The sequence below is a fragment of the Micromesistius poutassou genome, assembly GCF_964030765.1.
Source record: "Micromesistius poutassou genome assembly, chromosome: 5".
Lineage (NCBI taxonomy): Eukaryota > Metazoa > Chordata > Actinopteri > Gadiformes > Gadidae > Micromesistius > Micromesistius poutassou.
This window is the reverse complement of record NC_140275.1, coordinates 4,312,912-4,338,528: the sequence shown is the minus strand read 5'-3', so window position 1 is coordinate 4,338,528 and position 25,617 is coordinate 4,312,912. Positions and strand designations below refer to the sequence as shown.

The 25,617-nt window shown below is 45.3% G+C and overlaps 1 protein-coding gene across 1 annotated transcript; it reads left to right on the top strand.

Moving 5' to 3' along the window:
* Positions 1-6,661: 6,661 nt before the first annotated feature.
* On the top strand, positions 6,662-24,906 carry ptgs1 (prostaglandin-endoperoxide synthase 1; the record flags this gene model as incomplete). Its single annotated transcript, XM_084467617.1, has 11 exons — positions 6,662-6,707; positions 6,784-6,870; positions 10,374-10,490; positions 11,512-11,652; positions 14,126-14,269; positions 14,355-14,536; positions 14,967-15,050; positions 17,881-18,127; positions 22,441-22,727; positions 23,022-23,169; positions 24,557-24,906. The coding sequence occupies 11 exons, from the start codon at positions 6,662-6,664 to the stop codon at positions 24,904-24,906; spliced, it is 1,833 nt and encodes a 610-aa protein (XP_084323743.1).
* Between the last annotated feature and the right edge of the window lie 711 nt (positions 24,907-25,617).

Below are 25,617 nucleotides of genomic sequence, written 5' to 3'. Positions count from 1 at the left end.
TGTTTTTGTTTATGGGCCATAAAGAGAAAGCAGATGTGTTACTACCCACTACAATGTAGACTACTCCTTCGGCCGAGGAAGGAAAGAAGAAAGGCATTTATATCACAACACAGACCCCAGGACTCAACATGCAGGGAGAAGTCCTGGTTATTTTAATACCGTTACATTTACGTTACGTTTACTCACAACCAAATGTTTCAAAGAGTCTCCCCAGCTCTGTGGGGGGTGCGTGGGTTCCACCTGGCTGCTTTGTCTTCCTCGTTCACCTTTATTGACCCAAAGGTTAGTCTGATTTGCATCTCTACGTTTCCCCAATGATTAAAGGTCAACATGATTATTGTTGATTATATTTCATAAGGTTGTTGACCTTTGGGTATCATAGTTCTATTGAACTGTGTGCCACAGTACATTTCATGACATTAATTAAAGCAAGAGCACATTAATGATGATTCGCTCGTCGAGCCGGGGTATATATATATATATATAAGTTATTGAGTAGTATAGGGCACAGTCCTTTTCTCAGATAAAACCACAAGCTTGGATTTTAAATTAGGGAACATGACAGACAGTAATATTCTGTCTAATATATTTTATACTACTATATATATTTAGATATATATATTTTATACTACATCATCTATGATCCAACAGTCTCTTAAGTCAGATTTGTGACTATGTGAGACGAATACACAGATACATACCTACAATCATACACTCTTACACATATACGTACATATAAATATACATACATACATACATACATACATACACTCATACATACATACGCATGCATGCACACAAACACACACACACACACACACACACACACACACACACACACACACACACACACATTCATGCATTTGTTAGTATAAGGTCATCCAATGCATCAGAATGTCCTGTTGTTGTTCAGGGTCATGATTCCAAAGCCTTCTGCGTGTGACGTCTTCCTTCGTCTAAAAGTGAACACGGACAGATTATCAGACACATCAGAGTGTTGATCACTCCTCTGATGTTAACGCCTTACGGCCCCTGAGCTCGGGTCTGAGGGCCGCGCTGGGGAGAGCCCAGCAGACTGTAGGGGGCCCGGGGTCACAGACAGAGGTCGAGCACTCAGCCAATCAAGTAACAAGCTGCAGGAGGAAAACCACTTCCTTCCTACCGCTCAGCATCACCTGCAGCGACCCCGAGCAATCAGAGGTGAAGCAGGACCCTAATCAGGGGCCAGTCCTACAGGGTTAAGGGACGACTACCCCCACCCAAAACACACCGCCCCACACCCCTTACCCAAGCAGACGGGCCCCCCAGGGCCAGCATTTAAACTGTCACATCACATCCACTCATCAGGCAGATGACTGGTGCAGGCGTTCTGTGTTCAGTGTGAGGCCGGCCGTAATGGGGGCGGGGGTTCTGGGGCACTGAGCAGCAGGGGGGGGCTGTAGGGTGGAGGCTGCAGGGTGGGGGTGGGGGCTAGCAGGTTGACCCCCTCCATTGCTGGGACGCGTGTGGGTTGGGGAGGCTAGGAAGCTTTGGGGTGTTTTAAGAGCACTGACAGAAAGACCCTCACCCCCCCCCCCCCCACATCTCACCCCCCTCACCTCCCCTACACCTCACCCCCCCTACACCTCACCCACCCTACACCTCAACCCCCCCTCACCCACCCTAAATCTCACCCTACATCTCACCCCACCCACCCTCACCCCCCCCTCACCCACCCTCACCCACCCTCACCCCCCCCTCACCCACCCTCACCCACCCTACACCTCTCCCCACCCTCACCCACCCCTCACCCCCCCTTCACCCCCCCCCTCACCCACCCTCACCCGTTATGACCTTTATGACCCTTAATTACATTAACAATCATTATCTATCTTATTGTAACAAACTGTGCACCACAAAGATTAACTGATTTCCAAAAATAACATTTCAGTTAGAGTAAACTAACTAACTCTGGTGAAAACCAGAGTTAGGGTTTGGGCCGTACTGTCCGATCAGCTGTTAACGCAATAACACATAATAACACTATAACACATAACACTGACACACATAATAACACTATAACACATAATAACACGGACACACATAATAACACTATAACACATAATAACACTGACACACATAATAACACTGACACACATAATAACATTGACACACATAATAACACTATAACACATAATAACACTGACACACATAATAACACTATAACACATAATAACACTATAACACATAATAACACTAACACATGCCACCAAAGACACTCAGTATGTTTACATGCACAGCTTAATCCGATTAAAGCCATAGTTTGACTATGCTCTGCAATTGGACAACTGCAGTTGTCCGGTTATACATGGTGGTGAGTAAATCGATTCATTGCCGCCCGTCCGTATACGGCATTCCCCCATGGCCGAGATAACCCCCACTACGAGTCTTTACTTGTTGTGGAAGTACCAGAGAGTCTGAGAACCCGACACGTCTTTAAGATTCATAATATCAGAGAATATCCCCGTCAGTTCGGCCGCGGCGCAATGAATGAATAAAGATCGTAACCACGTCGGAAGAAAAAAACATTTAATTTGACAGATGTGCCCAAAGTTACTACTTTACAACCTTGTTGATGACCCACATTTAGAAAAACATGTAATTTTAATTCAGCCTTGGGTGAAATCGAAGCGTTGTGTCTGTGTGCTTCCACCTTTACTGAATGCATGCCATTTTAAATAAATCGCCGTTTCTCGTTTTCCGACGGCGACAACAACAACAACAACACGTATACCGTCTCCTCTACTTCCGGCTCACGGCCCTCGGAAAAGATCTCGAGCATGCGCAGAACGTAAACTCCGAAACGATGCTGTGTACATGCAGGTATGCAGAGACCAGACTATGAACGACTTAGCTAGGTGTTCTTATCTGATTTAGCTTGTCCGTTCATGTTCCGATTTTTGTGCGAAGTAGATCGGATAAAGGTGTTTACATGCATTTTACAAGTCCTATCAAGTCATGTTGAGGTCTTATTCGTTTAGTTACCCGATTATGATTATGATTACGTGCTGACTGCCAACAGACTCTTATCCCACTGGTAGCACAGTATAAATGTACATGAAACAACCAACCGGCCCCAGTAACATGTAGACCCAGTAGCAAGCTAGTGTGCAGGAACTTGTTTATGTGTTACTGACAGTCCAGTCCCACAACATTTAGCAGCTCACCTGTTTTGTATCCACCACCTATATCCATAACCCCCACCTATATCCATAACCACCATCTTTATCCATAACCACCACCACCTATATCCATAACCACCACCTATATCTATAACCACCACCTATATCAATTGTTATGCACCTGGCCTAGGGGCGCCAAGCTACACAACAAAAACGATGGGAGACAACAGTTTTCCAAACAAAATAAGTATTTATTAAATAAACTAATTTAAGTGTTCAAATCATTATTCAAAATATGTGATGTGGAAGTCAGTAAATCAGTGGTGTGGAGTGTGTAGGCATGAATGGATTATATGTGTGTGTGTTGTTTCAATAGAAGTGTTGAAAGGTGTGCATGGCTGTGGAGCTGAAAAGGAAATGAAAGGAACAGAGAGAAGGAAGGACTGGGGAAGCAGGCTTTTATAGGGCATTGGCACCCGGGCCCAGGTGCATGCCAATTGCCAATCAATTATGTCACTGCTCCCCAGTCCTAGAAACAAATAGACAACAGAATGAATAGGGGACAAAGCAAACAACAACAACAACCCATAACCAATAACCATAGAACCTAAGAGTGCAATGACAAAGTACTATAATACACAATATACAGGGAACCGTCACACAATAACCCCCCCTATATCCATAACCACCACCTATATTCATAACCACAACCTATATCCATAACCACCACCTATATCCATAACCACCACCTATATTCATAACCATCTCCTATATCCATAACCCCACCTATATTCATAACCACCACCTAAATCCATAACCACCACCTAGATCCATAACCACCACCACCTATATCCATAATCCTACTTATATCCATAACCACCACGTATATCCATAACCCTACCTATATCTATAACCACCACCTATATCAATAACCCTACCTATATCCATAACCACCACCTATATCAATAACCACCACCTATATCAATAACCCTACCTATATCCATAACACTACCTATATCAATAACCCTATCTATATCCATAACCCTACCTATATCCATAACCACCACCTATATCCATAACCCTACCTATATCCATAACCCTACCTATATCCATAACCCTACCTATGAATGCCGGCTGGGCGGCAGACCTGAGCACGGACCCGGGTCACGTGGCCCCGCCCGGTACAGCTCTGAACAGATAACGGATCATAATGCTGCAGCGGGTCGTTACCCAGGGTGGTATGAACCCCCCCCACCCCGGCCTGAGTCATCCAGGACCCCCCAGGATGGGCCGCGAGACAAATGTAAAAGGACCCCCCATCCAATGAGCTGCTGCTCCTCATCCTTTAACGGCCCCACCCTCCTCCCTCTGCGAGGACCCACCGCCGTGCGTAGAGACCCCCGGACCCCCTCACTCCCCCTCTCCCCTCACCCCTCCCTCCCCCCTCTCCCACCCATCAGTTGGACGGGTGCGTTCCCCAACTGGACAGGAAGTCTGCTAATCTGAAACCCGAGCGGAGGAAGAGGCCAGGAACCAGCCTTCAGCGCTCTCACCGACCGTATTCATCAGGGGGACGCGGCTCGGGGGCTCATTAAGGGCGGGAGCAGGGCTAAACTAAACACGCTTTCCTCCAGATAATAAATGCTTCCAGGTTACCCCCCCCCCCCCCCCCCCCGGTCCTGAGCTGTTCCTCGCACGGGGGTGGGGGGGTGGGGGGGGCATCTGATCTCAATTACCGGGTACGATGTAGGAAGCATGCGGCCGCCTCACTCTCCTCCTCCTCGCGTGCACAAACAACAATGCCATGGCAACCCGCAGACCGACTGAGTCGCGAGGAGACCAAAGCCCTCTTTAAGGCTCTTGCAAGGCGGGAAATTATTATTTGATAATTAGTTCCTGATGCCCTTCATTCTTTTTAATATCAATCACGTGGCAAAATCCACAGCGTTCAGATTGGGAGAAACGCGAACACTGAAGGACACACACAAACACACGCACACACACACACACACACACACACACACACACACATAAACGTTTGTGTACATATGTTTACATATGTACACAAACGTCATACATATATTTATAGGTATTAATCGTAAAGAAAGTAAAGTATAGGTATCTGTAACTATGGACGAACATCGCTTAGCTATATACCTTTACTACCACACTACTCTGTCTGTCTCTCTCTCTCTTCCTCCCTGTCTTACTTCCTCTCTCCCTCATCCTCTCTCTCCCACTCTCTCTCTCTGTCTCTCTCTCCCTCTCTCAGTCTCTCTCTCACGCTCTCTCTGTGTCTCTCCCTCTCTCTCTGTCTCTCTCTCTCTCTCTGTCTCTCTCTCTCCCTGTCTCTCTCCCAGTCTCTCTCTCTGTCTCTGTCTCTGTCTCTGTCTCTGTCTCTGTCTCTGTCTCTCTCTCTCTCTCTCTCTCTCTCTCTCTCTCTCTCTCTCTTTCTCTCTCTCTCCCCAGATCACACAGCAGACAGAGTGAACTTGGCAGACATCGTAATGTGGTCCTACTCTGACTCGTCACAGAGAACAAGCCTGAGAAGTCTTACTGATAGCATCTTTGGAACAGAACCATCATGCCTTTATTGAAGAATGGGCCACATACACATTCTACCCATGGAGATCTCAAAGACAAGAGAACCTTTACTGACATGTCGTCTAGAATGGTGACGTAAGAGTAGGAGAGAGTTGTTTGACAACACACAAACCATGCCAAGCTCTTATATTAAATAAGAATAAATAAATACAACTTCCTGATGATTTAGAAATTGGCTGTGATCATTACAATTGCAGTGTCGCTGGTAATTAACGTAAAAAAAGATTAATAACAAGATAGCAATACATGAACCTGCAATAGTCTTAATAAATAAATACATCATAATAACGAAAACAGCAATAATAAACTAATACCAATAATTTTTTTATCAGAGAGGGGATTTATTTGTCTGTTTGTGAATATATTTTGATAGAAAACTATAATGTACAAGTCTACATAATGGCCAGGAATAGGTTACAATGACAATTGTTATATAATTAGGCATCAAGAACTGAATATACATATATACCGATGCATATCCAGCTTGATTTATTCCCCTCATTTTGGTTACGTAATAATTTGGGGTCACATAGGTGAACACACAGCACTTGTCTTTCCATCTTCAAACACCAGGTAGAGCTAGAGGACTTCAAATTGCTTATGTGAATTGCAATGCGAATTGTAGCATATCAATACAATACAAATGTCTTTTTTTTTCTTAAATTTTTTTGTATACCAATTTCGCCTTCCATGGCAATTGTTCCATGGTTTTTAATTGTTCTGAATTTATTAAAACGGCATTAGCTCGACAAACGCTGACCACTATCCCTGGGGAAATGCTCCGAAACACAAGGCGCTTAAAGAGGGGAGGGACGACCCCGCCCGCTCTGTGTCTCTCAGACCCACCTTAGGCCTGCATCCATGTTTCAGCTCATTGAAGGATTATTGCTCCTGACATGATGAGCGCCAGGGGAGCAGATGCATCGCTTGGAGGCAAAACACGTGAGTTTGTTCAACCTGAATCGTTTTGATTCTATTATTGATAACCTCCTCACCCCTCTCTCTCTCTGCCTTGCAGCCGGTGTCAAGTCTACGTTTGCTTTTCTTCTTCTCCTGCTGCTGCTGGACGTGTCTTTATTGACCGGAGCAACGAGCGCACTTGTTGGTAAGCGTTTTTTTTAATCATATTTAGGTGCCAAGCACAAAGTGCGAGGCAACCTATTGTAAGTGGCATTATTTTTATTCCGCCACGTTTGACTTACACAGCCTACACCGATCGCACGCTTTTTATGAAACTTACTAGACCTGTAGAGGTTGACCCAAAATTAGCAGACAGCAAATATTACACTGAATGGCCTAAAGGTGGCGCTATACCAACTGTCCAAAAATGCAAACTTTGCACAAGCATATCGCGTAACCGGTTTGACCAACACTCATGAAACTTTGCTCACACATGCATATCCACATGCTGAACAGATATGCCTCAAGAACCTATGACTTCCGGTTCCCAGATTTTCCGCCATTTTGAATTTTGTTAAAAACAGTAAATTGCCTAAGGATCCCAGGTTTTTTGACTTTGACAAAAATCCTTTAGCCCATATCATCTATGGACCATTATCTTCAATCTGATCTAAAGATTAGTCTGTACAATAACGTTTAAAGCACCCATGAGCCATTGAGTTCTAAAATGGGCGTGGTTTAAACCGCAAAAATAGTTAATTGCTCATATCAACATCAAGTTGGACTCCTATGATGTTGACTCCAATAGAAAAGTTGTTCGGAATCAAATTCTGAACAAGATAAAGTCGACATATTTTCAAATGCGGTGTGGCATCGAAATGGGCGTGGCCTGTCACTAAAATTGCCACAGTTCATAGACGCAATGTTTGATTTGAGCGCGACTGACTTAGTGGCCGCTGGGGACCAAAGTTCCAACTGCTCAAGTGAAATTAAGTCAATTGGCAAAACAACATGGCCGCCATAGGCTAAAAATCATCAAATTTGAACAAACTTCCACTCTGCAGAGATCGTAATAGTTATGAATATTAAATTCACAGGACACGTGTAGACTGGTGCCTGTAGCTCACATACCAAAAACCGTGTTTGTCATGTTTGTAGCGCCCCCTACAGGAACTTTAAAAAGCAGCCCCTGCGCCACGTTTCACCAATATGTATGAAACTCGGTAGGCACGTACGGTATAACGTGCGAAGACCTACAGAAAAGCCTCTTGGACCCATGCCCCGAATGAACTCCTCCTAGGGAATTGATCGGATCTGCTTCAAAATTGGACAGTACACTTGAATAATGTTGCTGAATAAACACTGTACTATTTGTGACTGTATGTTGAAGGGCGTGTCCGTGGTGTGCCGTCAAAGTTGGCCATTTTGAATGGAATTTCACAGCGTGGCCTGTCACTAAAATCACCACAGTTCACAGACGCAATTTTTGATTTGAGCGGGACCGACACAGTGGCTGTTGCGGCCCAAAGTTTCAACTGCTCAGTTAATATGAAGTTGATTGCCAAAACAACATGGCCGTCAGAGGCTAAAAATCGTCGAAAATCGTCAAAAATTAACTTAACGCCAAAAGGCAGGGTTAACTTAACCCAATCGTCATCAAACTTGGGATAATCCAAGGCACATGGGTCAAGATGAAACTGTCCAAATTGTATCTAAATCTGCATAAAGGTGGCGCTATAGCAACAGTCCAAAAATGCAAAAATCGTCGAAAATCGTCAAAATTTAACTTAACGCCAAAAGGCTGGGTTAACTTACCCCAATCATCATCAAACTTAATGGTCTGGTTAGGGTTAGGTTTATGGTCTGCGTCATGGTCTGGTTAGGGTTAGGTTTGACGGTTTATTGGTCGGTAGGGTTAGGGTTAGGTTTGATGGTTTATTGGTCGGTAGGGTGAGGGTTAGGTTTGACGGTTTATTGGTCGGTAGGGTTAGGGTTAGGTTTGACGGTTTATTGGTCGGTAGGGTTAGGGTTAGGTTTGATGGTTTATTGGTCGGTAGGGTTAGGGTTAGGTTTGACGGTTTATTGGTCGGTAGGTTTAGGGTTAGGTTTGATGTTTTTGTGACTGTATGTTGAAGGGCGTGTCCGTGGCATGGCGGTCGGCTCAGGCTTGGCACCTGAAACGCTGCTCGCAGCTTTAATGCCATATCCTAATTAGATTAAAAGGGTAAATGATGTCTATTGGTAGACATATCTATACTAGGAATATACAATTTCATATTAAAATGTGATACGTTGCTGTAACGTTCAGGCCTATTTGGCATCAACTGTGTGTTTACTTAAAACTTTGTACAATGTACACACACACACACACACACACACACACACACACACACACACACTCAAGAACAATGTTGGATTTTAAGGGTGAGTATGGGTGTCCCTAACCCCTAACCCTCCAATAGAGGTGATTATAGTCTCTGATTGAAACCACTCATTCATAAAACCTTCATATCCCCTCCAGCTGCACGGTAACACGTCCGCCCGCCCCTCTCACTCTCCTCCAATCACAGGACAACCAAAGGCCGTAATGGAAGGGAATGAGATGTAGAGTCCATAACGTCATGAACGTGTATCACATTTCTGTCCATAAGTTCTGATAAGACAGGGATTGTGGCCGAGGTTTCAATGAGCAAAGCAGAAAGCAGAAGAAATACTTCTAATCTTGTGTCAAGACTTTAAGCTGTTGTCAAGAAGCTTTGAGTGTCCACAGAAGTTGTATAAAAGCAGTGTATAGATGCAGACATTTAACAGCACTTTGGGACTTTGGGAATATTCTTATATTATTACAGCTTTGATCGGTCTGTAGTCATTTCCATTTAGGGCATTTAGCAGAGTACAAGTACATTTGTCATAAGAAGTGAAACAATATATCGTCGTCGGTACAGTAAAGATGTTCATAGAACCAAGTGCAAGTACTAACAATCACCAGGCTAACCCCATTCCCTGTATACAGCAGTGATAGCTAGCTATTGCAGATGCTACACAACTAAGTACATGCTACACAACATGCATGCACAACACAATTAAGTACATGCTACACAATTAAGTACAATGAATGAATACAACCTGCATTAAGTGCGTTCATCAAGTGCCAGGACGTACAACAAACAATAGTGCAACAGACAAATAAGGGACTGAACAGGTGGGTTTTGAGTTTTGAGTCGTTTTGAGTCGTTTGCGGAAGCTGGTGAGCGACTCGGTCCTGACATCAGCAGGGAGTTTGTTCCACCACTGTGGTCCCAAGATAGAGAAGAGTTGTGATTTAGCTGATCGACCTTTGGTTGCTCTTAGTGATGGCAGTACCAGATGTCCAGCTGAGGTAGTTGAGCGGAGGGATCGAGCTGGGGTGTGTGGTTTGACCAAGGTTTGGAGGTAGGCAGGGGCAGTTCCATTATCTTGAATCTGATGCGGGCTACAAGGCTTTCCAAGTTTTCTTGCTTTATTATATTCAGCAACTTCTATAGTGTATATATAAATAAATGATTCTATGAATGGTCCTGTTGCAATGTGTTTCAGTTATAGAATGTTGTCAGTTACATGTGCAATTTGTGTAGCCATATAATGATCACATTCATTCATTCATTCATTCATGATATTCATTTAAAATCATTAATAGTGTCCCATAATATCTTTCCCTATTTTCCGCAGTGAATCCATGTTGTCATTATCCCTGTGAAAACTCTGGGACTTGTGTGCGATTTGGCGCAGAGCGCTTTGAGTGTGACTGCACGCGCACCGGCTTCCATGGGGACAACTGCACTGTTCGTGAGTGGATCTAAACTATGCTTCCATTTCCTGTCTGCTCTACAGCCCTGGCTGGACCAAGCCGCAGGCAGAGACCTTATGAGCAGCTGCTGATACATAGGAAGGCATCGGGGACTGCTTATCAACAGTGCAGATTCACGCTTCACCCGAAGCACTATAGAAATACGCATGTATTGTACGTGGGAGGGAGGATGGGCAGTTTATTTTGGTGTGTTTTCTACTGATACCACCCAGATTTCCTTCTCATTTGTTCTAATTTCAAGCATTCTGCATGGGTGAGATAACCGGGTCTCTTTAGTGTGTGAGGGGTTGAGTGTTCAAACATGTCCAAACATGTCTTACTTCCTTCTTCAGCCCTGCACTGGGTTTGCTTGCATTTGCGCAGCAATTTGGATCATTTCGTTTGGATCAAACTAACCAGTAAAATAGACAGTTGGAAATAATGTGAAGTCCAGTAGGACACAGAGTGGGACACAGTTTCTACAGGGAGGTTCCATAGAGGGAATGGTGAAACATGGAATATCTTCTCATGGAATATCTTCTCACATTGGCATCTGTCACGACAAATGCCAACAACAACAGTGCGAAGCTTTCAAGTGTGCTTTCCAGACCACAGTTGGCTCACAAAAGAGCAGAAGGAATAAGTAGGGAAAAGCTTTCCCCTATCGACAATGTTCAACCCTCAAATAAGTATGATAGAAAAGATGGTAAATTCTCTCACTAGGTACCAGTATTGTTGTTTGTATTTTCATATGACAAACAAAGATGAAAAATGTTAAATCAAGGTAAAAATGGTAATAACCTTGCTTGCCTGGACGCTGTGGCCAAAGTGGATGAGAACCAACTGAAGTTATAATGCATTGTGGGGAAAGATTATAAGATAGGATACGATACAATATACAATATATCTATTTCTTGTCGCCCACCAGTCTTCGCGATAGCATTTTAACTTAAATCTTCAAAAAATCGATCTATCATCTGAAATGTGTGTGTTTTGTCCTTCCTTTGTGGGTTTGTGTAGCTGAGTTCTGGACAAGAATTCACCATCTGCTCAAGCCCAGTCCAGACACCGTCCACTACCTCCTCACACACTTCCACTGGCTGTGGGACCTGATCAACAGCAGCTTCCTGCGCAATGTCCTCATGAGGGTGGTCCTCACCGGTATGCTATAAGCATGTGGTTATGTTTCACAATATCCATCAATTATGCACATAATACAGACAGGAAGTGACACGTTTTGGAAGTTGAAAAACATTATGTCCGACTTTGATGTTTACCATGCTCATGTGTTTCGGATCTTTATTAGTCTTTAAGAGTCTTTAATAACAGTGAATGTCCTTTTAAACATTGCTCTTTTTAAACATAACCGATGGAGCTCGGCTGGAGGAGATAAATCAAGATGACATGCTTGTAGCTCGCATCCCGTACCATTCAGTCTGTTATGCTCTAGCCAGTAAATATTTAGAATGGCCATACTGGCAGTCTGGCTGAGGCGATGTTGTGTTAATGCGCTGAGGGGGAGCAGAAGATACTTTGCATGTTGCTTCTGCAGCGCAGGGTTACGCTGAGGTCATGCGTTGTGTAAGATGTGCAGAGCGTTCGTGGGCTCGGTGTTGGTCATAGGTTCTTACACAAGGTACTGTGCACCTGCCTACGCTCATCACTATACAAAAATATAATAACCGGATCATAACGACAGTTATCAGTCATTAACACTGTCAAAACACGTCCGTATCCAATGTAATAATATGCAAATGTACAGTCTTTCTTGTTGTCAGGGGTCAAGGTCAAGGTCATGCTACCCCATGTATAATACAAGTTTGAAAATGTATTTATATATATTATAAATCTTTACATGTGCTTGATCAAGTGAACACTGTTGTAGGGATGTAGCTCAGCGAACAACAAGAAGAACATTACAGTACAAGAATCGCTAACTCTTAAAGTCGCTGAGGAAGAAGTCACATAATCCACTATTGCAAAAACAACAAAACAAACCTAAAGAAAAGTCAACTAAACAATGCACAGAAAGAAGAAACATATCCTCCTGTGGTTCCTACAGTCAGTTGTTAAAGGTAAAGGCCTTAAAGGTGTTTCATTGAACCTGAGAACAAGTCAAACAGGGTACATTTTGTCCTCCCAATAGGAGGGCGGGACTGCCATGTTGGCACCGTCTGTATAGCTCACCACAACTTGGCACCGACACCCCCTATTCTCCGAAATGAGCTCATCCTTCCACTGTTCAGCAGAGGGGCATTGTAATATCTCAGCCTGCGAATCTTCTGGGACCACCTACCCAACCATGTTCCTCTGCACCAGACTCTCCTCATTCTATACATGTTTGTATTTTCTAAGCGGTGGTAGCAGCTGCAGTAGTGATTATAGTGGCCCTTTCCTGCTCCCACTTCCTGCTCATGTGCGTTCGGTATCACCGCAGACGTCCCCGTCCCTCGGCCAGGCGCAGCTACCAGGGCTCATAGCCCGGCCCAACATCTACGCAAAATACCCCTCTTATGTAATAGAATGTTATTAAGGCTATTAATAATATATTATTATTTGGGTTAATATAGCGCTTTTCAAGGCACTCAAAGTGCTTAACAAAGTCAGTGTGTGTGTGTGTGTGTGTGTGTGTGTGTAGCTGGGTTATCTAATGTCATTTAATGTAATATATTGTTATCTAATGTAATCGACTATAAGTTAATTGCTAATAGCAGAATGGAGGTGGTGGTGGTACCTCTAGTGTGTACTATCCCCCACAGCTACAGTTGGATACATTGAGGGATGAATGAATACATGAACGTGAACATGAGGTAATCCAACAGTATCTCAGAGCCCGTTTTCACACGGTGCCCGTGTATAATTCTTCAGGCACATTCTGTTATTCTGCGATCATATCTTCCGAGTTGCCTGTGAAATGTATCCAGTGTTGGGCAGTGTGATGGACGTCCGGTATTAGCCTCTTCCCTGGGGGCGACACGCATTCCACCAGTGCAGACGATGTTACCTGATGCTCAGATATCTCCCCTGGTACCAAGAGGATGAACCCTGCTACACGTTCAGTCTGAGGAGAGAGGAATGTATTATGAAGAGTTGAAGATTCAAGCCCCAACATGTGAGGGGTTGGGGGGGTCAAGGATCTCTCTCTGTCTCTCTCTCTCCCTCCCTCTCTCTCTCTCTCTCTCTCTCTCTGCGGGTTCAGATGCAGGTTAAGATAAGAATAAGGGCTAGGTTTACAAACGACCAGCCACTATAGGACTAAAGGGCGTTTCTGATTCCTGTTTGGGGAGAAAACAGAATAAACCTGTGTACAAACCCTCATAAAGGATGTATCTGGCATATTACGAACAGACACATGAGTAAACTCATAGAGAAATATCAAAAATAAAATGAATATGAATACTAGTACTAGCTAAACGGAGACAATATCCCAGTGAAAGGAATATATTTATATATTTGTAAATATATTCCTTTTATTTATATATATAGACATGACAGCATTATGGAAGTGTGGTCGTCGGTCCTGTCATTGGAGGAAGGAGACTTGAAGACACATTGGATATTACAGAATACATCATAGGAGATCACAGATAAGATTCTGAAAATGATCATTATTTTCATTTTATCCTTTCAAAAGTCAGATCCAACTTTATTCCCAGTCCGCCAACCTTCAACTCCCAGTATGGATACCTGAGCTGGGAGTCGTACTACAACCTCAGTTACTACACCCGCATACTGCCCCCTGTGCCTGAGGACTGCCCCACGCCCATGGGCACCAAGGGTAACTTCACTGCTGCCCTCGTCCTTAACAACAACTTACACCAAACATTGGTTCTTGTTTTACACCCGTTGTGTTTGTGTTTCAGGGAGAGCCGTGCTCCCGGACCCCCGGGAGCTGGTGACGCGCTTCCTGATCAGAAAGAAGTTCCGGCCGGACCCTCAGGGAGCCAATCTGATGTTCGCTTTCTTCGCCCAACATTTCACCCACCAGTTCTTCAAGACCCACCACCGGATGGGTCCAGCGTTTACCCGGGCCCTGTCCCACGGGGTAGGTCCAGCGTTTACCCGGGCCCTGTCCCACGGGGTAGGTCCAGCGTTTACCCGGGCCCTGTCCCACGGGGTAGGTCCAGCGTTTACCCGGGCCCTGTCCCACGGGGTAGGTCCAGCGTTTACCCGGGCCCTGTCCCACGGGGTAGGTCCAGCGTTTACCCGGGCCCTGTCCCACGGGGTAGGTCCAGCGTTTACCCGGGCCCTGTCCCACGGGGTAGGACCAGCGTTTAAAGTAGTACACAAGTACATAATAATCTTTACAGTCGCTTCATTTCAATAGAATCACTCAGAATAGGGTGTTGGTGTTGAATTTTCACATGATATTTCTTTAACTTCATCGGATGTGCAATAATATGTCTTTGACTTACTGGCTGTAGTTCAGAATATTTCTCCGGAGGCCCTAATGCTGTCTCTCTCTTGGGGACCAGGTGGACGCGGGCCACATTTACGGAGACAACCTGGAGCGCCAGCTGCAGCTCCGCCTGCACCAGGACGGGAAGCTGAGATATCAGGTGCTCTGCCCGGCTAGCCCTGAAGGCTACAGGATACGTAGAGACACATCTTTAGGACTATTCACAAGGGTTGTTGCAGTAGGGGCCCAACATAGAGGTCTGACGCTCCAGTGTTTTCTCTGTTCTAATGAGATTGATGTCTTGTGTATTCTCACCTTATTCTTATTCTCATCTTATTTTAAATGTCAGCCCCACCCTCACCACACACACACACACACACACACACACACACACACACATACACTTATTCAGAGTGCTTTGGGTGTCTCGAAAAGCAAGATATAAATGCAATTTCATGGTATGCTCACGGAGAACATTCATCGTTAGGAACATTATACATTTTGGCTTTTAACCAAATAAACAGCGCTAGAACATTTACTTTAAATGTTCCAGCCCTGATTCTGTGCGAAGATAAGGATTCAAGGTAATAAAATAATGTGGAATGGTTAAAGAACGATGTGAGTGTGAGTGTGATTCAGCCAAGGAATTTTATATTTATTAATCCAACAGATAAGACAAGATAAAATGGTCTTAAATCCCAGACAGCAAATAAGTGTGTCTTGGCAGAAAGTACAAATCAGTAATGCCGCTTTTCCACCGCCAGTACCAGCTCGACTCGACTCGACTCGCCACGCCTTTTTTGCGTTTCCATTGGCAAAAAAAGTACCTGGTACCTAGTACCGGGTACTTTTTTTTAGTACTACCTCCGTCGAGGTTCCAAGCGAGCGGAGTAGGTACTTTTGTGTGACGTAAACAGGCTGCTGGTAACTGATTGGCCAGCGGCTGTCAATGGGAATAATCACTCAAAGTTAAGTTGTGTCCGGCGTGGTTGGAGTCCACGAACCCGCTCCCGAGGGGGACACTGATCAGCGTTTCGCCGTGTGTGTCGCTCCTTTCCCGGGGCTAGAGTTAGGCTGCGCGTCGTTATGTGTGTCCGGCGTGGTTGTGTGTGTCCGGCGTGGCTGGAGTCCACGGACCGGCTCCGGAGGATCAGCGTTTCGCTGTTTCGTTTCAGTGTCGTTCCTTTCCTAGGGCTCGAGTTTCGCCTCTATCAACGTTACCGTATGACAACAATAGACGCGCAGTCATTGCGCTTTTTATTTTATTTTATTTCCCATCATAACCTTTCCCGGGAATCAGGAAATAGTCTTGATCAGATTCAGATTTCCCGGGAATCGCGTCTCCCGTGATTAAAACCTAATGACGACCCGCCCATGGTGGAGAGGTTCTTTTCTACGACCCGCCCACATTGAAGAGGTACTTTTTTAGATGGAAACGCAACCAAACCGAGTTGAGTCGAGTCGAGTTGGTACTGGCGGTGGAAAAGCGGCATAATAGAATAAAAACCACATTAAAAAAGATAAAATACATAATTAATAATAATTGAAAAAACAATAATAGATACTGTTGTAATAATAGTTTAAATTATCTTATATCCCGACAGCAATCAATAAACCAAATAATAATAATAATCCTAGATGCTAGATCGCGGTCAAGCAAGGAGAGCGACGGCCACGGCTTTTTCTCGATACAAACGTTAATTCTAAACAGCATTTTACACAGTAGCCTTTAATAGCAAATGCTCTAAGGTAAATCAACGTCATTAAACGCTGACCAGTGACTGTAGCTTTTTATGGGGAAAGAAGCAACGGTGGTGGACCGTACCAGATGCCCTATCCATTGTATGGGTCTGTAAAATGCTAATCAAATCAAATGCATTTATTAAGCACACTTAATAACAAGGTAAGGGGGGGGATCTTATGTTTTTGTTATAATGCACACTGTTTTTTACTGCCGTTTATTAAATAAACGATGAACCAATGCCTGTATGTGAAGTGAGTGTGTGTGTGTGTGTGTGTGTGTGTGTGTGTAATTGCAGTGACTTGGCTGGTTTTGCATGCAATGTAAGGGTGATGTAGTGGGTTAAGAGCCCCATTTATTAGGACACCAATTTGGGGCGATCCGAGGTCCCTTTGCCTACGTTTGGTGTGATGCTGGGGCGATCTGAAGGCCGCTGCCCACTGGAATGAGAGCGCAACGAGAGCGCAACGAGAGCGCAGAGCCCACAGTATTGCGCACTGAGTGGCCACTGAAGCGGCAGCAGCCTGTAGTTCCAGTAGGAGCATGGCGTGCCTCGGAAAGAAGCGCATATCTGTATCATGCCACTCAGTGTGCAATACTGTCAGCTCTGCGCGCTCGTTGCACTCTCGTTATGCCACCACATGCATATCAACCGTTTTACTTCAGCCATTCAACGTGCGCCCGGTGTCACAAAACAAGCGCACCCATTCTGACTGATCGATGACGATACAAACGTTACGTTTTAAGCTTGTGCATGTTTCCGCACGTGAACGTCTTCATGCCTGTCTACGCTTCAAACTTGTGCATGTTGCAGAAAATTGGCAACAGTGCCACACTTTTCGGTTGGTCGCAGAATTCGGCCTTTGCTAAAACCTGCTCTGCACATGCCTTCCCGCATCAGAGTCAGGTATCCAACGAGTGACGCTCTTTTATTCCCGCTCGCTCTCCTTGCTTGACAGATATACTTCCATACCATCCAATCATTTAATTTGGGCAAAGTGAAATGATGGCACACCTGAGCGACTACCTGAAACCACCTGTGCCCGTGCACTAATGTGTGCACGGGCACAGACCTGCACAGACCGGTGGCTAAAGACAGCGAGCCAGTCACGTGTTTTGGGGGAGTGGTTTGGAGGGAGCTTGAAGCCAGGGGTGGGATATTTTCAGTCGGATACTTTCAAGATCTAGCTCCCTCTGGTTCCTCCATGTTGCCTCGGCTAACTTGAACTCATAAAGCCTTCCCGTTCAGGTGATCGACGGGGAGATGTTCCCCCCGACCACCGAGGAGGTCCCGGTTGCCATGAGCTACCCCAGCAGCGTGCCCGCCGGCCAGCGCCTGGCCCTGGGCCAGGAGGTGTTCGGCCTGCTGCCCGGCCTCAGCCTGTACTCCACTCTGTGGCTGCGGGAGCACAACCGGGTGTGTGACGTGCTGAAGGAGGTGCACCCCACCTGGGGAGACGAGCAGCTCTTCCAGACCACCAGACTCATCGTCATCGGTACTTCTTCATCCTGCCCACATAACATAAGATAACCCTGATTTCACCTGTGTGCTACGGCAGGAAACGGAACCAGTGCAAGTCAACGATAACACAGTGAGGAGTATATATAACGATAACACAGACAGTGAGGAGTATATATAACGATAACACAGACAGTGAGGAGTATATATAACAATAACAGAGAGACAGTGAGGAGTATATATAACGATAACACAGTGAGGAGTATATATAACGATAACACAGACAGTGAGGAGTATATATAACGATAACACAGACAGTGAGGAGTATATATAACGATAACAGACAGACAGTGAGGAGTATATATAACAATAACACAGTGAGGAGTATATATAACGATAACACAGTGAGGAGTATATATAACGATAACACAGACAGTGAGGAGTATATATAACGATAACACAGACAGTGAGGAGTATATATAACGATAACACAGACAGTGAGGAGTATATATAACGATAACACAGACAGTGAGGAGTATATATTTAAGCAATAGATCACGACAGGCTGTGGTATACCAGAGACACTATAGAAGGAGGAGACACATCACTGAAAAAATCACCCATTGAAATGCATGGGGAAACTTCGTAACGCCAAGATGGCAGTTGTTTGCACATGTCCCGCCTCCTCCGGTGCCGTTGCTCCAATCATTTTGCAGGTCCTACACGGTCACGCTTTTTGCGACATTTATTATTTTCAATCAGGAGGGAAGAACCAGCAGCTGGAGCGGCACAAGCAGCATCGACTGGAAAACTTTGACTACCTGTTATCTTGTTGGCTCAGCAGCAAAAGCTAACTTTTAAAGCTAACTTGCTGTCAGTGCAGTGCCGGTGTTATGCCGTAAATGAAAACTGTGTCGTGAAGCATTGTGCATGCGCAGTCCAAGATTACCTGTAAGAAAAAGGGCTTTTAAAACGTTAATTTGATACAAAACCACCAAACCCTTTCAGCGATTTTAGTCTGTTTTTCATCGTGATTCCAAACATGTGTTTTTTATGCCCCTTAGATCTCGGAAAATGGAGATACAGCTCTCTCCCTATTCATTAGATAGGGCCCTGGTCTTGTTAAGACCAAATAGCTGCCCGAAAGGCGTGGCCAAAATGGCCGCGAGTGAGAGGACTTGCCTAGAAGGACTTTGGGTATACGCTCATTATACCACAGTTAAGGGGCGTTGTCCGTCCCGACGCACAGCGGAGGGGCGGCAAGGACCGCTTTTATAAAACGGTTACGTAAATATGGCGAAATGAAAGTCATAGACACCCTCAATTTTGAAAAAGCTAGAAAGTCGGAAAAGCATTTTTTTTAACGAATACAAAAAAGTAGTTCCTCCTGGCTGCCGGCAAAGTGTACGGCGGTTGCTATGCAACACACTGTAGCGTCCTTCAGAGAGAAGGCTAGGCTAAAGACGGTAGCTTGGTTCGCCGGCAATTTAGCCTTCTATCGAGTTCACTCGAACTCGATAGTAGGCTAAATTGCCGACCGTGTGCCTATTGCTTTACAACATTTCCACCCTCTCCAGCAATCAACATGTTTTTTAGGCTTCAGTGAACTACGCTATCGCTTTTATATATACATAAACAACAGTTAGAGTTAGGCACGGAGTGATACTGAACTCTGAACAACTGTAAACTGAACGGGCGTCATAGCTGTGTGTATACGCTCAATATACAACGGTTGGGAAGGGAACCAATCAGATCGCTTGATTTAGGCCCCCCGTTTTATAAATAACGATAACACAGACAGTGAGGAGTATATATAACGATAACACAGACAGTGAGGAGTATATATAACGATAACAGAGAGACAGTGAGGGGTGAATATATATATATATATATATATATATATATATATATTTAACAATGTAGTCGTTGACTTTAAATACGTTAATCCCTTTACTATTCTCAGGTACCTGTGTTGTATGGATCAGAAACAATGAGGGTTCTAGTTTGCACTATGTTTCTGCCCCTAAAAAGGCTCCTTCATAAGGCCCCAGCATTGTAAAACTCATTGAAAACATGGTGAATTAAACAACAACCCTCATGTTTACCTAGCGTACCAAACTGTGGCTGTGAGATCCGGCAAACAAAGCATGAGAGGGAGAGACACTGAACTGTAGGATCCAGTGGATCTCCCAAACGATCAACCCCAAACTAAAGTCTAAACGTAGAAATAAAGATAACAGGACTCCGGAGCTCCTTCCCTTCACAATATGACAAAGAAAACCAACAGATCTGGTTCCACACCAGCTATCAGCCCCATGTGCTTCCTCCACTTGGCTTTATAGGCCTGTCCAGATTATGTGATTTATGTCAGCTGCAGCTACCTGGACGGACCTAGAGAGGGAGACAGGTAGAGGGAGAGACAGGTAGAGAGGGAGAGACAGGTAGAGGGAGACAAAGCAAAGGGCCCCGGGAAGGACCGGGCCGAGCACCACCTCGTTCAGCTCCCTCACCCACCCCTCCAGGAGACAGAGTCGCTGAGGGAGCTCCAGGAGACCTCCGCTGGCGACCCCACCCTCTCTACACTCTGACCTACATCAGACGGCGAGGGTACCAGATGAGATGCTCCCTACTTCAGGGTCAGGGACAAACTGTCCTGTTGGAAAGACATCTGCATCGCTGGCGGCTCTGCACTGTGGAGGGCATATTCAACATCAAACAGCGGTGTCTCCACGTGGTGTGGTGGCCAGTATCGAAATCGAGGCCCTGGTCAAGGACTGCACTGCTTGCCTCCTTAGCGATAAGACCAGGGCCCCAGCCCCACCATGCAGCCGCTGGCCTGGCTGTTCTGACCCTTGGAGCTCCTACAGCTCCACATCTGTGGCAAGCTGCAGTCCACATTCTCCACTCCCTGTTTGCGCATTGGGATCAAGAGGATCACGACCGACAACGCTCCCCAGATGGTCTCCCATGAACCGTCTTCCTATCTGGAGGGGAGAGGGATATGCCACATTCGCACAGCGTTCTACAACCCGGCTGTGAATGGGGGGGGTGGCACGGCTGAACCAGTCATTGAAGAAGGGCATCAGGCATCAAAAGGGCGCATGGCACAAGGGTGCACACTCACCACCAGCCTGCTCCAAACGCTGCTCCATTACCGGGCTGCCCGACATGCAACCACAGGAGTCTCTCCAGCCTCCCTCATGCTGGAGGTCCAGCTGCCTCTGGATAGGCTCGGAACAATAAGCCTCAGTTGTTTTGGCCGACGCCACATCCTGGCGTGCAAGCCGCCTGTGCAAGGTACACACCCCCCAGACCCAGACCTGGGTGTGCCCGCTGCTAGAGTTCTGCCGGCTGCATGGTTGGAGGCTGCACCAATCCCAGCTCCTCCGGCCCAGTCTGACAGGCCAGTGGTTTCTCCTCCGGCCCAGTCCGACAGGCCAGTGGTTTCTCCTCCTCCCAGTCCGACAGGCCAGTTGTTTCTCCTCCTCCCAGTCCGACAGGCCAGTGGTTGCTGTGGCTGAGGCCCAGCTCGGCCCCAACACGCGTGACTCGGTGGCTGAGTATCACTCCTGAGTTCTGTAAGGGGATGTTACATTTGCCACTGCTACGTCATGTGATTGACGGCAACGTGCTATTCACGTGACCGTACCTGAGTTCAGGCAGTTGCATCGTAAATGGAGTACACTCCGACGTTAGGTCTTGTTTCAGTCTTCGTTATTGCAATGTAATAGTGTAGTGTAACATTGGCTTCTGCTGCTTTTGCATTCGGATCTGTCCAAGCTGAAAAAAAGTATCTTCACTGTCACACGTTGTGAAATGTAATGTATTTCACAAAATGTAACATTTGTGAAATATGGTGTGTGTGTGTGTGTGTGTGTGTGTGTTACAAAGGGTCGGGTTCATTGACTTAAAAAAGGATTATGAGATGGCTTAAGTTGCAAAATATTTGAGGTGCTTTTATTTCCAAAAAAAAAAGGAGTGACTATTTAAAGCAGGCTTAAGCAAAACACTCTGGTTGCCACTTGGAATGAGTGAAGAAGCATGATAAGTATCAAAGGAACCAATAAACCATAAACCAATATCAAATAAACAGTACCATTTGTGTGAGTCGACTTGTTGCTATTTACCTGCAGGGGATTTGTGTAAGGTTATGAGCTTGAAGGGAAGTTGTATTGTAGTGCGTGCACTCACCACAATAACAGAAGGGAAGGATAAGTAAATGCATGGATATACTGTCTTAGCCTGCAACTAGTGGCATGGCCTTCGTGTCACAGTGTGTGTGTGTGTGTGTGTGTGTGTGTGTGTGTGTGTGTGTGTGTGTGTGTGTGTGTGTGTGTGTACGTGCCCCAGGCGAGACGATTCGCATCGTGATCGAGGAGTACGTGCAGCAGCTCAGCGGCTACCTGCTGCAGCTCAAGTTCGACCCGACCCTGATCTTCAGCGACCAGTTCCAGTACAGCAACCGCATCTCTCTGGAGTTCAACCACCTGTACCACTGGCACCCTCTCATGCCTGACAGCTTCTTGGTGGATGGACAGGACATCACCTACCCCAACTTCCTGTTCAACACATCAGTCCTTTTACACTTTGGGGTTGAGAAGCTGGTGGACTCCTTCGCCAGACAGCAGGCCGGACAGGTGCCTGTATCAGTATTCATTCTGTATATTATTAATTATTATTAGAGAATAGAATAATTATTAATTATTCTATTCTATTCTGAGAATAGAATAATTATTAATTATTCTATTCTGTATATTAATCAGTATTCATTCCGTATATAATTATTTTATTCAGTATATTATTCAGAATTATATTCAGCGTTCTTTTCAGTATATTCTTCAGTATTGTATTTTGAATGTGTTTCATATGACGTGTATTCCTGTGTAACCATGAGCTTCAGAGTCCAGTGATGGTGAACCTTTGTGTCTCAGATCGGGGGCGGGGGGAACGTCCATGCCCGGCTCCAGGAGGTCGTGGAGCTGGTCATCAAAGAGTCCAGAGAGCTGCGTGTGCAACCGTTTAACGAGTACCGCAAGAAGTTTGAACTCAAGCCGTACACTTCTTTCTATGAATTCACCGGTAAGCATTATTGATGTTCTTTTTTTTTCAGAACAGTGGCGATTTCTCTAAGACTGCAAGGGAAGCTCAGCTTCCCCTAAAATTAAAAAAAATTAAATGGTTAAATATATACTGTTGTGTTAACATTTCATTGACTAAAAATACCATCTCAAAGTTTGAGTCAGTCGACCTGCTTATTGCAGGTTGACTGACTCGATTTCCTTCTCATACACTCCCGTAGCATCACAGTGCATTTGCCTGTGGAAGCTCAGCATCCATCCACTTCAATGGGGCTGCATAGAACAGCTTTTTTCAGTGCGTCGAAAGTCAACGGCCATTGGATAATGCTGCGATTATGTCCCTCCCACGGACGCTCAGTGTCTCTGAGGGTGAATGGAGGAGTGGGCTGGCCTGGATGCTGGGCTTTTGCGTGATGATTGGAGGGTCTGCGAAAGACTGAGTTGCCATTTGATTGACAGAGATTTTGAACTATAAAACTTTGCCGGAGCTCTCTTCTATTATTCGTCTATTATTCTATTATCTATTACCTATTTCTTGATATTTGCTTGGCGAAATTGCTACACAATTTTCATCGTACATTTCATACACTTATACACACTATTCCTTGCTTCAGTTTAACATAATCCCAATATTTGCTTGTTCAAGTTTAATATCGTTTTGGTAGTTGGCCATCACTGAGCCTGAGGTCTGAACTGAAAAGTCCTGTATTCAGATCAGGACTTGCAGGGTGACAGGGGAAAGCTGTGTGATTTCTTGGTGTTCCTTAAAGACATGGAGTTGGACAGTGCAATGCCTCAGCTTTACAAACTGTTCTCGTTAGTGGCAACAATTGGAGCTACATCTGCAGGTGTATAAAGGAGCTGCTCAAGTCCTACACCCATACACAAAGGGCCAAGGCTGTTTAAGCAGCCTAGCTCTGCTGGCCATTGAGAGGACACTGGTCAAGTCACTGGAAAAGACAGCTAGTTGGTATGATTGAAGATGAAGCATTTCCTTGAAAAGGAACAGAGAGGATAATTAACATATACATAAATTGACAATTTATATGATGTAGGCCGAAAATGAGCTTCCCCTTTTTGAAAGATGAGCAGCCGTCACTGTTTCAGAAGTATGCACTATGTGCAAAAATACACACAAAAGCACATTTCTAGCCCAGACTGGGGGGCCAGAAATGTTCCTTCATTCTACATAGACATACTTATTCTATTCTACAGCATTGCCAGAGCAGTGCTGGTGTCTTTAGCAATAATATATAGCAGGTGGAAACTCGATTCATCAACTTGATTCATTCATTCTTGTTGATATGAAGAACAGAAGAGCCAAAGAAAGTGTGAGGTCTTTGGTGATGCTCTTTGAGGCTTCTGAACAAACCAAACTGAGCCCACAGATGACCCGGAGATGGCGAGACAGCTGGAGGAGCTGTACGGCGACATCGACGCCCTGGAGTTCTACCCGGGCCTGCTGCTGGAGCGGACGCGCCACAGCGCCATCTTCGGCGAGAGCATGGTGGAGATGGGGGCCCCGTTCTCCCTCAAGGGGCTCCTGGGGAACCCCATCTGCTCGCCGGTGTACTGGAAGCCGAGCACGTTTGGGGGCGCGGCGGGCTTTGACGTGGTCAACTCTGCCACGTTGGAGAGGCTGGTGTGTCTGAACAGCCGCTGGTGTCCTTACGTCTCCTTCCACGTCCCTCGCAGCGAGGAGGACCACAGGCCCCGGGACCCCAGCACAGAGCTGTGATTGGTCGGGTTTTTGTAGTTATTTTTGTACGATCTGTAGTTAGTTTTATAATTTGTGAGAGGATTTATTTAAGTGAGATGCTAAATTATTTGAAACTTTTAAGTTTTTTTATGATGTTTGGTGGGGTTAGGGGGGGGTGGTCTTTTACTGAAAATGATACATATATAATATATACAATACATATATTTGTTTCAATTTGATTTATCATACCTGCCTTCACTACCTGCCACAATCAAATGGAAAAAAAAAATGAAAACTTTGAACAAGCTATGTAACGAACAAACGAGACGCTTAACTCAGCCTTTGACACACCGTCATGAAAGTTTGTTCGTGGATAACCAGATCCAAGCTGAGCGTATTCCAGCGTTGCAAATAATATTAACAAAAAAAAGATCTTAAAGGTCCCATGGCATGAAATTTTCACTTTATGAGGTTTTCTAACATTAATATGAGTTCCCCTAGCCTCCCTATGGTCCCCCAGTAGCTAAAAATTGCGTTAGGTGTAAAACGAGCAGTAGGTATCTTGCTCTGCCTTTGAAAAAATGAAAGCTCAAACGTGTCGATTTGGGATCTGGCCCCATATGTTGTCATATGGGGCCAGATTACCTCCCCTTTCTCTGCTTGGCCCGCCCAGAGAATTTGGCCCGCCAATGAGACAATGAGCTAGAACCGTGCGAGAGCAGTGTGTGTGAATACACACACTGTAACGCA